The sequence below is a fragment of the Spermophilus citellus genome, assembly GCF_964194105.1.
Source record: "Spermophilus citellus genome assembly, chromosome: 18".
Lineage (NCBI taxonomy): Eukaryota > Metazoa > Chordata > Mammalia > Rodentia > Sciuridae > Spermophilus > Spermophilus citellus.
In genome coordinates this window covers 53,724,049-53,738,724 of record NC_138200.1, presented here as the reverse complement: position 1 = coordinate 53,738,724, position 14,676 = coordinate 53,724,049, and the positions used below count along the sequence as shown (strand labels likewise).

Below are 14,676 nucleotides of genomic sequence, written 5' to 3'. Positions count from 1 at the left end.
TGATTCAGTCGGTATTTGGGAAGGAGATAATGTTTATCAAAGGGAAAGACTATGCTCAGTGAAAGTCATGCTGTCTTCTCAAAGATAAAAATCAAAGATTACATCTAAATTGACAGGAAACAAAAAACTTTGATCATCAAAACTAGCAAACACCTTATATCAAGACTCCTAAGTCTATTTAGTCAAAGACTGAGAAAAGATTACTAGTGTGTGGGGGCTACAAATGAGAGACTCTCTGAGACTTGGGAATTAGCACAGCTTAAACTGAACTTAAAAACATTTAAGGGGGGCTGAGTTTGTGGCTCAGAGGTAGAACACTCCCCTGGCATGTGTGGGGCACTAGGTTTGATCCTCAGCACCACATAAAGGTATTGTGTCCACATATACCTAAATAAATAAATAAACCAAAAAAAAAAAATTTAAGGATCAGAATTGATCTTTGTTTGATCACTTTAACTAGAAAGAATGGCTCTTTAACAAGCAGGTCATCATACAAGTCCAATATATTCTTTCACTGGATATGCAAAAACATTCAGTGAGTGAAGGAGAAAGGAGAAAGAGAAAGGAGAACAGATAAATATTGAAGGTGTTCCACTCCAAATAACTCAAAAGGTTTAGACAATAGACTTTAAAATTAACCACTTGGAGAAATAATCCAATGCATTAATCTCTAAATGAATGGATGAGGGGTTTAGAGGAAGAGATAGACATCACTCAAGGCAATCAGGATATAGTCCTTTACCATCCCAAAAGCTACAGGATACTCTAGAGTATGGAGGACTAAAGAAAACAGAGAAACAGTCTTAGTTTAGGGGAAAAAAAAAAAAAAAAGCTCAAAGAAAAAAGGATCACCCAAGTCCTTGCCTTTCTGACTGGAGAAAGTTCAGTGTAGGCATGGAATCAGATCAGATGATTACAGTTAGGGAAGGCAATCTGTTAACTCCACAACAAGGTTGTTGTACAAGAGATTTCTTACATGTTCTATTTTGAATTGTTTCTTCTCAGGAAGGAAGGAAAGAAAATGTGAGTGTGCATGTGTGTGTTACTTTAAAATATTGTTTATGATTATCCCAACCTTGAAAAGGAGAAGTAAATATTGTATTGAGTATGTGTAGGACTAGATATTGGGTTTTAGTTTTAAAACTTATAATTCAGCCTGGTGTGGTGGCACACGCCTGTAATCTCAGTGGCTGGAGAGGCTGAGACAGGAGGATCCTGAGTTCAAAGCCAGCCTCAGCAAAAAGTGAAGCCCTAAGCAACTCAGTGAGACCCTGTCTTTAAATAAAATACAAAAATAGGGCTGGGGATGTGGCTCAGTGGTGGAGTGCTCCTAAGTTCAATCCGCAGTACCAAAACCAAAAAACCTTATAATTGATACCAGATACCTTTTTTCATTGGTGCATACTAATGATCTAGAATAGTGGGTTTCATTGTGGATACCAGATACTTTTGAAGGAAGAGTATGGACTGATCATAGAAATGTTGTGCCTCATAAAATTAAACCATTTATTCCTAAATTGTAAATCAAACAGTTGAGGCAATGGTGATTTACTGCCTGACACTCCCCACCTTCACCCACTATGATGAGACAATACCTTCAATACCTATCTGCATGCTAAAGTAGGGGGTCAGGATTTGAGGCTGATTAACCAAGGACTGTGCTGTTGCAACTGGCTTATTATAATCATACTGATGTCTTAATTCAATTTACCATCCATTCCTATTTATAGGTAACTCAGTAAAAAACTCAAAATACTGATTTTTCTTAATAGAGTACCAAAAATATAAAAAGACAAACAATAGCAGCAGTTGAGGACAATTGCTAGACATCAGATATTAAAGTTTAAAGGACGTAAAAGATTACTTTTGAGATAACCAAAGGAAGGAGGTAAGCAAAACAGTACTCAGCAGTAAGTTCTGTGTTCCTTTTGTTGAGTACAATTTGGGGTGATGTTGGTAAACAGAACTGAAGATAAGGAAAGCAACTTCATTAGCCTGGATTCGAAATAATTAGAAAATACACGTATAGACTAACAGTCCAATGGAATTGTGAATTATATCTTTACTAATTTGCACAGCCATTAATTAATTAATATTTCAACTCCTTGCTCTCACAGGGCAGAAGGGAAGACAGACTGGTAATGAAAACCAACATACAATAGTGGAAAAAAAATTTTTTGTGTTCTGTATTAGGTAGCACTGTGTTTGTTAGGTGCTAGGAGACATAACTGAGTAAAAGATGGCTTCTGTTCAGACAAGCAAGAAAGGAAAGTTAACATGGGCATTGTACAATGATGTAAGTGCTACAAGAGAGATGCACAAAATGCTGTGGAAGGACAGAGAGGGGAAGAGAGTACCTGGGGAATTAGAAAAGGCTTAAAGAGAGGTGTAATTCAACTAGATCTTAAAAAATAATGATGAACCACAGAGAACCAGGAATCATCCAAGACCAATCATTTCCCCCCCATTTATGCGGTACTGAAAATTAAAATAGCACATCAAAATTTCCTTTTTTGCAACTCAAAAATTTTTTTTTTTACCTGTCTGAGATTTTATTAGCAGGACTGTAGCAGCTAGTTGCAGAAGAGAAGGGGTGGGGGAGGGAGGGAGGGAGGGAGGGAGGGGGAGAGAGAGAGAGAGAGAGAGAGGGAGGGGGAGGGGGAGGGGGAGGGGGAGGGGAGGGGGAGGGAAGGGAAGGGAAAAAGAGGGGGAGAGTAAGAGAAGTAAAGTAAGGGCTGGGGATGTGGCTCGCCTGGCATGCGTGCGGCCCGGGTTAGATCCTCAGCACCACATACAAAAACAAAAGATGTCCGCTGAGAACTGGAAAATAAATATTAAAAAATTCTCTCTCTCTCTCTCTCTCTCTATCTATCTCCCTCCCTCCCTCCCTCCCTCTAAAAAAAAAAAAGAAGTAAAGTAAGAGAGAGAGAGGGAGAGTAAGAGAGTAAGAGAACAACTCAAATTTTTGAAAACCAGAAAATCTAATTTATTTACTCTAATTATTACACTCTAATCAAACTACCCAATATTCTCTTCACATCTCTTCCAGTTCCTGAGTTTTATTTCATGGATTTCAGAGTTCTGAAATTCACAGGAAAACCTGAGATCTATTGATATTTCTTTGGGTCAAACAGAAAAGTAAAACTAAAGTATACTGAAATCATTTATGTACATCTTAATGGCATAGATTCTTTACACACACACACACACACACACACTCACACATACACAAAGTAGAAAGGGATGCAAAAGAATAAGGACATTGGCTTGGATTGTGGCTCAGCGGTAGAGTGCTTGCCTAGCACATGCAAGGTCCTGGGTTTGATCCTCAACACCACATACAAATAAATAAAATGAAGGTATTGTGTCCAACTACAACTAAAAAACAAACATTTAAAAAAAGAGAATAAAGACATCAGAGAATTCATACATAAGCTATTCAAAATCACTGGTATGCAGTCCAAGCATGCCTAAAATTACCATCATGAAGAATAAGATAAAATTTATGCCTATACTGACTCTGTGTCATAATCAGTCCCTATTGTAGCATTCTCAGAAGGATCCCATTCATGATATACTTAATAACTGCAGGTACATTTGAATGCAGGTATGCTTTGTGATTCACTCTGAATTTCCCTGAGATTGTTATCTCCTTGTTGTTCTCTTTCAAGCTGGGAAAATCTTACACCTAGGAGATATCTCCATTTTGCCACACTTTTTGTTTTTTCTGCAGATAACAATGTCCAGACTCCTTGCCGCCTAAAGGGAAAGCTACTTCTGACCTCCTACAAGATCCTCTCACTTCTGACCTGTGATTGGGGTGGATCTTCTGGGCAGAGGGGAAGGTCATTTATCATGAGGATTCAGTCAAGTTATGAAGTTGCTTTATTAGCATTTCTGAACTGACTGTATGAGAGTCCACTGAATCTTTGAGACTTTTTTTAAAAATTTTTATATCAGAAAGACTCCTGTGTCAAGGTTGGGTTAAATTTTTGCAATGGGTCCACTGGGAGGTGCGTGGAACTCTCAAAAATTTGCTCCACAGTTGCCTGAGAGGAAAAAAAAAATGTAGCCCTGAAAGAGACTAAAACCTCGAACTTCAAAAGATTGTGAAACGAGCAATCAAGACAGATCATTTTAAACAAAGCTCTTCAATGAGCATTTCCCTGAAGCACATATAATCTATCTGTACTTCAAAAATCTGACTTCACATTGAAAACTTAAGTTATCAAACTAATTTCCCAAATAATGGTTTTATTGAGCTGCAATTCACATATCATACAACCAATTCACCCTTTGAAGTGTACAACTCAGGAATTTTTTGTATATTCAGAGTTGTAAATATTCATTTATTTTTAATTAATTTTTTTTTTATTTGTAGATGGACACAATACCTTTATTCTATTTATTTTTATGTGGTGCTGAGGATTGAATCCAGTGTTTGACACATGCCAGGCAGGCACTCTACTACTGAGCCACAACCCCAACCCTTCATTTATTTTTAATTAACAAAGAAAATGTATTGGTTTTCCTTTTGGTACTGGGAATTGAACCCAGGAGCACTTTACCACTGATCTACATCCCCAGCCCTTTTTATTTATTAAATTTTGAGATACAGTCTTGTTAAGTTGCTGAGCCTGGCCTCAAACTTTGATCCTGAGCAAGTCCTGATCCTGAGTTGCTGATATTACAGGCCTATGTGCCACTGTGTCTGGCCATATTGGTTTTCATTTAAAATCTAGAGCTGTGGGGCTGGGGATGTGGCTCAAGCGGTAGCGCGCTCGCCTGGCATGCGTGCAGCCCAGGTTCAATCCTCAGCACCACATACCAACAAAGATGTTGTGTCCGCCGAGAACTAAAAAATAAATATTAAAAATTCTCCCTCTCTCTCCCTCCTCTCTCACTCTCTCTTTAAAAAAAAAAAAATCTAGAGCTGTGGTTGGGATTATTATTAAAATAATCTGTGAGACTTTTAATGCCCTAGCGAAATAAATAAGAATATATGGAGGCAGAACTTAGTCACTGATATTATTAAAAAGCTCTCTAGGTATTTCTATGGTACAATCAAGGACGGTGAATGTTGATACATAGCACGAATACTTGGTGTTAGTAATATGCTAATCCTTTTTCTTCTTCCTGGTATTATGGACTAAATCCAGAGGCTTCTACCACTGGATTACATCTATAGCCCTTTTTATTTTTTAAAGCATCTTTCTAAGTTGCCAAAGTTAGCCTTGAACTTGGGATCCTCCTGACTCAGGCTTCCCAGTTGCTGGGATTATAGGTGTGTGCCTCTGTGCCCAGTTCTTATTTATTTTTACTTCTATACTCAGTAAATATTTGCTGATCTAAAGAAGTGAGAAAGACTGAACCTGTATGTCCATTAGGTATCTAATATGGTCATAAGAACACATCATCATGAGAGGGAAATGCATGGGCTTAAAGTACTGGTCTTAGAGTCAGAAAAGACCTGTTCAAGCCCCAGTCATATTGACCCTAGTTCCTGTTAAATGAAAAGCAATCTGGGACATTTATATGTATGCATACAGTTACAGTAGTATATATGAAACAGTACCCCAAATTCATAGAGACTGATAATGAATGGCCACAAGAGGGCACTTTTACAATGGAAAGGGACAACAATTTTATTTTCTTTAAATGCTTAACTTGAGTAAGTGTTGAGCACATACTTTCAACCTTTTGAAGAGAAATTTTTATTCCAAGTTCTTTATTATTATTATTGCCAGTACTAGAGATTGAACACAGAGGAACTCTACCATGAGTCCTTTTTGTTTAATTATTTTGGTATTGGTGATTGAACCCAGAGGTGCTTTATCACTGAGTGAAATCCCTAGCCCTATTTCTTTTTATTTAATTTTATTTTTGCACTGAGTATTAAACTCAGGGCACTAAACCACTGAGCCACATCCTCAGCCCTTTATTTAATAATTTTTTATTTTAAATGTTGAGATGTGGTCTCAGTAAGTTGCTTAGAGCCTCGCTAAATTGCTGAGGCTGTCTTTGAACTTGTGATCTTCCTGACTTATCACGCATCACTGTGTCTGGCTTTTATTTTTTATTTTGAAACAAGGTCTTGCTAAGTTGATTAGGGCCTTGCTGAATGGCTGAGTTTGGCCTCAGACTTGCAATCCTCCTGTTTTAGCCTACTGAGTAACTGGGATTATAGGTATGTGCCACTATTCCTGGACAAATCTTTTATTTTTTTTTCTATAGTCATGAGTTTGCCAGATGCTCATAGTAAGAGTGTTTATTGATAACTTAGATTCCAAACTTCTTAACTAGAAAGTCAATGCATCTAGTACTTACTGAGTCCTTAAACTACCAAATGTGGATTAAAATGATTGGCAATAAAAATGCCATTTGAACACAGGGTGTAACAAATGTGCTTAAAGCCATATGCCAGGTCTCGAAAAACTGCTTTTGATACACAGACACCAGGTTTCTTTCTAATCATCTCCATTTTTAACTGCCACATTTTAGTACATCATATAGTTTGGCACATATGACAATAGTTGTACTTTAAAATGAAGCCTAACAGTTCCATTTAGTTACTATTAGAAACAAAATGTCAGTATCCTGCTGGGCGAAGTGGTGTACCTCTGAAATCCCAGAGGCCCAGGAGGCTGAGGCAGGAGGATCATGAGTTCAAAGCCAGCCTCCAAAACTTAGTGAGGACCTAAGCAACTCAGTGAGACCCTGTCCCTAAATAAAAATACAAAAAGGGCTGGGTATGTGGCTCAGTGGTTAAGTGTCAGTATCATACTGGGTATAGTGGCATATGCAAGTAATACCACTGACTTGGGAGGCTGAGGCAGGAGAATTGAAAATTCCAGGCCAGTCTCTGCAATTTAGTGAGTCTCTGTCTCAAAATAAAAAATAAAAAATACTGGGGATGTAGTTCAGTGGTAGAGCAACTCTTGGTTCGATACTGGTAAAAAAAAAAAAAAAATCTAAAAAGACAAAAAACAAAAAAGTCAGCATCTCTACCTAAAGAGATTTCCTTGATCAGTTCAGCAGCAGCATGGCAACCCTGAACCAGTATCCTGGTCCAAGTGGAAAGATCCCGATGTGTCTCCACCCTGAAGAGATGCATCTCAATGCCCTGCCGAGAGCCTGTCCTGGTGGCAAATGTAAGGTCAGATCCAAGGGAAGGTGATCGACATCCAGAGCCAGAATGAACCAACCTAGGACCAGAATGGAGCAGAGATCAAAACTAATTAGTGCATTATAGAAAGAATGTCAGGGATTTATGCTCATTGATAAACAGAAATTTATAAAAGCCAGCAACAGTTTTCTAATAAGTATATTTCAAAGCAAGATAGTAGATACTATTTCCATTTTCTCCTAAAATGACCCCTAATGATTGACATCTGAAGACAAGATACTGTCTTTCATAAAGAAAACACCACAGTGGCACACGCCTATAATTCTAGTGAAGTGGGAAGCTAAAGCAGGAGGATTACCTGTTCAAGGCCAGCCTCAGCAATTTAGCAAGGCAAGGCCCTAAGCAACCTAGTGAGACCCAGTTTTAAAATAAAAAATAAGAAGTTCTGGGGATGTGGCTCAGTGGTAAAGTACCCCTGGGTTCAATCCCTAGTGCCTGCCCCCACAAAAGGAACTATGTATAAACAGAAGAATGAATAAAGAAAAATTCTATGCTCTATTCTAAACAGTGGAATATTATTCAGCTTAAATATTATTCAGTGAAATCTGCCACCTGGATGAACTTCAAGACATTATGTTAAATGAAATGAGTGAGTCACAAAAAGACAAATACGACACCATTTTATTTATATGAGGTATCCAAAGTAATTCCAGAATTCTAATTTTTTTTGAAAGCTAGAATGTTATCATTGGCAACAAATATTATCACTATTTTTCATGACAGTCTCATTTTGGTCATTTTAGAATAAGTGTATGGCAGTTAGTAGGTCTTCCAATTAAAAAATGGTGATCTATGAGGAAAACATCAAGTTCAGCTCACTACTCAATCATACATGTGCTTTTCCTTGAGACAATAGCAGATCATACTTCAGTATGAGTCAGAATTGTTCTCTGGGGCCAGGTGTGGATGACAAGGGTATCCTACATATTTAGTTTGATTGGATATCCCAAGTCAGACATTATAAAATAGTTTAGGAGATTTTTTCCTACAGATTTGATTATGAAATATTTTGGGCAGGAAATCTAATTCAAACCAGCTGCTGGACTCTCATTGAGCAGAGTTGGTTAGGATACATTGCCAAAAGGCCCCTCTTTGGGGGATGCCAGATGAGCTCATGTAAAGGCATTTTAGCAGTCTTTGCTCCATACTAGCATGTGCACACACTAACTCAATTTTCTACACTGTAAAATATTTTTTAAAATATTTTTTTAGTTGTAGTTGGACACAATACCTTTATTTTATTTATTTTTATGTGGTGCTGACGATCGAACCCAGTGCCTCCTCGCATGTGCTAGGCAAGTACTCTACCGCTGAGCCAGAACCGCAGCCCCTACACTGTAAAATATTCACTTTCTTTGAGCACTTTTTCTGTTCCAGTCAAAGAAAGCTTATAGGAAAATTTACTACAAAATCCACAGCACTTATGAAACCAATATAGTTTTCCACCTGCATCATATACCTGTCTTTAACCTCTTCGATACTTTTTTAAATGGGCCCACTATTCTGACCTCCCAACATGCTTTCACTTTTTAAAAAAAAAATTATTTTCTAGTTGTAGTTGGACACAATACCTTTTATTTATTTATTTATTTGGTGCTGAGGATCAAACCCAGGGCCTTGCACATGCTAGGTGAGTGACACTGAGCCACAACCCCAGCCCAAACCTCTTCAAATTTTAATTAAAAAAAAAAAAAAAAGTTTTCCCTGGTATGGTGGTGCACACTTATAATCCCAGTGACTCAGGAGGCCATGGCAGCACCACATTCTAATTTAGCAAATTTTTATCATCCCCAAAAGAAATCTTATGCATATTCCCACTTTAACCCTTGTAACCACTAATATGCTGTCTTCATAGATTTGCATATTCTGAATATTTCATATAAATGTAATGATATAATATGTGGTACTTTATATTTCAAAGTTCATCCATGTTATAGCATATATCAGAACTTTTTAAATTATGAAACAATATTCTGTTACATATATATCACTTTTTTTCACATGTTGTTTATCCAACAAAGTTTTTGGATAAACTACCATTTATCATCAGTTGACAGACATTTGGGGTGTTTCCATTTTGGGGTTATTGTGAATTATAATGCTATGAATAATGGGTATAATTTTCTATGTGGACATAACTTTTCATTTCTCTTGGGTACATAATGTAAGAGTGGAATTACTGGGTGACTCAGGCTAGAGATATAGCTCAGTGGAGAGTACTTTCCTAGCATGTGTACAAGGCTGTAGGTACCACAAAAAAAGGGAAAAAAATGTTAAGCCTAAAGTTACCCTCTTTGTTTTATCAGAATTAGAGTACAGGACTCTTCCACACAGTCATAGTCACAAGTTCTAAATCTCTGGAAAATATGAACTTAATTGCTCTAATTATTACTACTGAAATATATCCATATATTTTTGTAGGATTCCTGTCATGTTCTCAAAGTAACTGTAAAACAATAACTACAATTTAAGCAGGAGAACTTAGATTTATTGGTAACTTTTTATATACAAAGCATCCTAGGAAGTCCTAAAATGACCAAGTAATAGTTCCTCGCTTCAATGAGATTATAATTTAGTTTGCATAAATAAACTGCAAAGAAACTGATGGTTAAATTCAATCTTCTGCAGTTCTCTTCTTTCCTGAAGAAATTAAGAAAAGCATGCCTCTAATTCTGAGGCTCAAAAGATCCTTTATCTATTCTGCAATCTATGAGCTCCAGCTCTAAATTACAGAGGATACTCCTAGAAAGCTACATAAGAATATTTTTATAAAAAGAACAATACATGTAAAAGAATTTGGCAAGTTGAAGGAGATTCTATATAAAGTACAAGTCTTTTAATGCAAAGAATACTCTTTCTTACATGGATCTTTATCTGTTCAAATCAGGAAATCCTTTGTTCCCTATGGATATTATACCAGATAGTTCTGTCATTTTGCTCTTTCAATATTAGTTTTCTGTGGGGCTCTTTGTGTAGTTATTTCAACACGTGATTCTTCTTTTTTCCCCCTTCTTTTCTTGGCAGTGCTGGGGATTGAACCCAGGGCCTCACCATAAGGCTAAGCAAACAATTTACTTTACTACTGAGTTGCATCCCCAGTTTAACATCTGATTCCTTTTTAAACCCAAGTAAAATTGAATTTGAATGTTTTCTTGTTTTACAGTTATATACTTTAAGACATTCTGCCCTCCAAATCTAAATTTCTTTATTCCTATTCTCTTCCAACTCCCCATGTATGGTATGCTGAAAACATTCTGTTGCTTTAGGTCAAAACAATGTTTATTTGATGGAATCAAAATTATATGTTCTTATATTAAAAAGAGAAATGAAAATATTTTAGCTAAATTTTGTGGTTTATCCATGATACCACATTTGGTTTTAAATGATTTGATCACCCAGTCAAAAGGCTGCTACAATTTTAGTGGTTTTCTACTCAGTCAATAAAATAAAGAAAAAACCCTGTTATCTCTGTGACTAAGCAAATTTTGAAGGGAGTGGTTAGGAAGTTGCTTCAACAATTTAAAAGATGCAAAGAAAAATAAAAGTGACAGGAACAATTTATTCAGAGCTAGGAGATGCAAAATGATAAATAGGTTAAAAATTCTTTTGTCTACATCAACTATCTCACATACTTAAATACTATTTTAGGCACCTAAGATAACAGAACACACATTAAACTTTGTTAATAGATTTAGAATAGAATTTCTTTTATTTACTTATTTTTGGTCTTTAGTCTTACCTTGTAGCAACAAGAGGGTAGCTATGGCATGGAGATGCCCAGGCATCTCTTGTCCATGGCATGCAATCATAAAGCAGCAAGTCCTTCTCAGTCACAGCCATGAGGACAGGTCTCCATTGTTGTCTCCCACCATCTAGCTTTGCCTGTTACAATGGTGAAATCTAGAATCAGATCTAATAATGTCTTTGTAAAAATTTCTTCAGTGATGTACTAACACAGTGGGTCTCCATTTTGTTTCCCTCTCCTAAAAGACCTGAGATATAGAAAACAATCTATCAGGTTTCTTCCCACTGGGAGGGGTTCTCCACTGGGAAGTGTGGGTGGTACATATATTTGAAAAAGCTCCCCGTAGCAAGTTACAGACGATCTAGTGATATGATATAGTTTTCCCCATTCCATAATAATTGATATTAATTATAATTAAAGACATAGTAATTTTTTCAAAATATAACAGTTTTAGTATATCTGATGTTTGAATGACATCTAAGCACAGGACAGAAACTCCTGCTACCTATTTCACTAGTAGGCTAGAAAATCTTCCTTCTAAATAAGTATACATAATCTAAATACCAACATTTTCAAATGCTTTTGATTAAGACATGCAGTAAGAAATAAATTTTACATTGCAATCCAATATACACATACAATATAAGTAAATGTTCTATTTTCCAATATATTTTGGAATATATTCTGAAATAACACTGTATTTTGTGCAATGAACTCTGATAATTTCTTTTATTTTTAAAAAAATACTGATAATGTACATATATGAAAACACCACAATAAATCCCACCATTGTATATATCCACAAGAATAGGATCCTAATTAGAATAAGATATGTTTCATGCTTACATAATTATATCAAAATGGATTCTACTGTCATGTATAACTAAAAAGAACCAATACAAAAAACACTGATCACGATCTACTATGTTGTATTTTGGAAAACACTGATATAAGAGTTCTTTATTATATTTTCAGAAGCATATTTTTCAAAGTGGTACCACTTCATTTGCCTGTATAAAGCTTTGTTATCTACGCAAGGGTCTAAAAATGTAGGAAAAATATGGGTGTGGTGGCACATTCTTGTAATCCCAGGGACTTGGGAGACAGAAGTAGGAAGATCACAAATTCAAGGCCAACCTCAGGAAGACACTCTCAAAACAAAAAATAAAAAGGGCTGGGAATATAGCTCAGTGAAGAGCATCCCTGGGTTCAATCCCCAGTACTGTGGGGAGGGGGTGGCTGGAGGAATAGGAAAACAACTGCGTATGTATATTGTCAAGGATCTACTGGGGGAAAAAAAAAAGCAAAAGATTATGTTCAAGAAAAGCCCTGTTAGCTGGGCATAGTGGTATATGCCTGTAATCCCAGCAATTTGGGAAGCTGAGATAGGCAGCATTAAGTTCCAAGTCAGCCTCAGCAATTTAGTGAAGCCCAAAGGAACTCAGCAACACTCTGTCTCAAAATAAAAAATAAAAAGGGCTGGGGATGCAGCTCAATGGTAAAGCACCCCAGGTTCAATCCTCATTAGCAGGTGCGCCCTCCAGACCCCTGTCCCGCAAAAAAGAGAAAAGCCCTGTCACCATCAACCCTTTTGGCCCTCCTGAGATGAGACCTTTGATCAGGAACTGCTTAACTAAACTGTATTTTAACACAGATTCTTTAGCTCACCATCACTGCCTATTTCAAAGAGATTTCAAGTTGATGAATCACTTGTCTCTTAAAGAGTTGTCTTCAGAGCCACTTTTCAATTTCTTTTTCTAAATGACTTCTGAAGGTAACCTGGACATCTTTTTTTTTTTTTCAAATAATTTTTTAAGTTGTTGATAGACCTTTATTTTATTTATTTATTTATTTTTTTTTTTAAGAGAGAGGGAGAGAGGGAGAGAGGGAGATAATTTTTTTAATATTTATTTTTTAGTTATCGGCGGACACAACATCTTGTATTTCTAAATAAACTTTTACAGAAACACAGTCTTGCTCCTTTATTTTCATATTATTCATGACTATTTTCCTGCTATGACAGCAGAGTCAAATACATAGTTGTGTGCTATCTGGTCCTTTACAGAAAAAGTTCACTCACCCTAGACTAAAATCATGAAAATTACCCTGTGTCAGTAAGGGCAGAGATGGTAATAAGAACCTCTTTTTAATTATACTGTGATGGTGATTACCATTACAGTTAATTCTTCTAGTAGAGGTGATAATTAGCAACAAATAGATAAATGGTAGAAAGGAAAAAGGGGAGGAGAAACAAAAGAGTGGACAAAAAAAGATTTTTTTTTTTTTTAGTGGTACTGGGGATTGAACCCAGTGGCATTCTACCACTGAGTTATTTTCCTAGCATAGACCTTCCTCACACCCAGTGCTTTTTTCTTTTCTTTTCTTTCTTTCTTTCTTTCTTTCTTTTTTTTTTTTTGGATACTGAGGATTGAACCCAGGGGTGCTTTATCACTGAGCAACATCCCCAGCCCTTTTTATTCTCATTTTGAGATAGGATCTTGCTAAGTTGTTGAACCTGACTTTGAACTTAAAATCCCCTTGCCTAACTACCCCGAGTTGCTGAGATCACAGGCATTTACCACCATACTCTACTACCCCGGCTCCTTTTTATTTTGGGACAAGGTATCATTAAATTCCTGAGGTTGGCCTTAAACTTGTGATCCTCTTGCCTCAGCCTCCCAAATTGCACAAATGTGCACCAACATACCTGACTCAAACAAAAGATTTTCAAGGTAGATGTCCAGGACCTAACTGCATGATAAATATTACAGATATATGCAATGGGACAATGGTTCTGACTCTGAATGGGGGCCAGTGAACTCTGTTCTTCCTCCTCCAGCCTACCTGTTCTGCTAGCCAGGCAATGTGTTTGACTTCCTTGCTGCCTCCTGCAGTACTGGTTGCACCAAGCATGGCATTAAGCTCAGCCAACACCTGTGGGAGGAGAGCCATTATGTTGGTGTGGATAGCTATGAACCAGGAGTGTGCTGTGGCTGTATCCTTGCAGCGGAGGATCAACGTGTTCCTGCTATCAGGAGAATGTAGCTCTATCAATCTGTGTAGAAATAGAAAAGAAAAATGTGAGTCAGGTCAGAAGTCATCAAACCTACCAGTTTACCATGTGTAACTGCAAATTTATTTATATATTCCTCAAAGAGAGACACTTTCTCTTAATTTCCTAGAGTACAATTTAAGAGAAAACTACACATGGGAAGATAATCACCAGAAAGACTATTGCATGTACTATAGTATGTTATAGTAAAGGAGCTAAGACAAAGGAATCTACTAGGGTCTTTAGTAGAACACTTCTTGTCTAAGAAATGTTGGGCTGGGGATGTGGCTCAAGCGGTGGCGCGCTCGCCTGGCATGCGTGCGGCCCGGGTTCGATCCTCAGCACCACATACCAACAAAGATGTTGTGTCCGCCGAGAACTAAAAAATAAATATTAAAAAGAATTCTCTCTCTCTCTCTCTCCTCTCTCTCTCTTTAAAAAAAAAAAAAAGAAATGTAAAGCACGCTTGTTGAATGTCATAGGTACATTTGTAAATAAAGAAATGGTATTTTAAATTACTTAGATAATTCTGGTATAAGGTATTGCCAGGTATTACTAGAAACGCAACACCTGACAAAAAACAAGATAAAATTACCATTAATACTATGTGAAAAAAGAAAAAGAGAAATTAACAGAAGAACATGAAAATTTGTAATTACATATTGGTGTCTGGGTAATATCATATGATTAAAT

The 14,676-nt window shown here is 36.8% G+C and overlaps 1 protein-coding gene across 1 annotated transcript in view; it reads right to left on the bottom strand.

Moving 5' to 3' along the window:
- Nucleotides 1-14,676, bottom strand: part of SNTB2 (syntrophin beta 2) — an 80,709-nt gene that overhangs the window by 4,102 nt on the left and 61,931 nt on the right. Inside the window, exons 3-5 of the mRNA XM_081275524.1 lie at nt 13,776-13,986; nt 10,926-11,068; nt 7,009-7,205 (exon numbers count right to left, since the gene is read on the bottom strand). Of these exons, the coding sequence (XP_081131650.1) occupies nt 7,009-7,205; nt 10,926-11,068; nt 13,776-13,986 (551 nt within the window). The remainder of the gene's footprint in view (nt 1-7,008; nt 7,206-10,925; nt 11,069-13,775; nt 13,987-14,676) is intronic.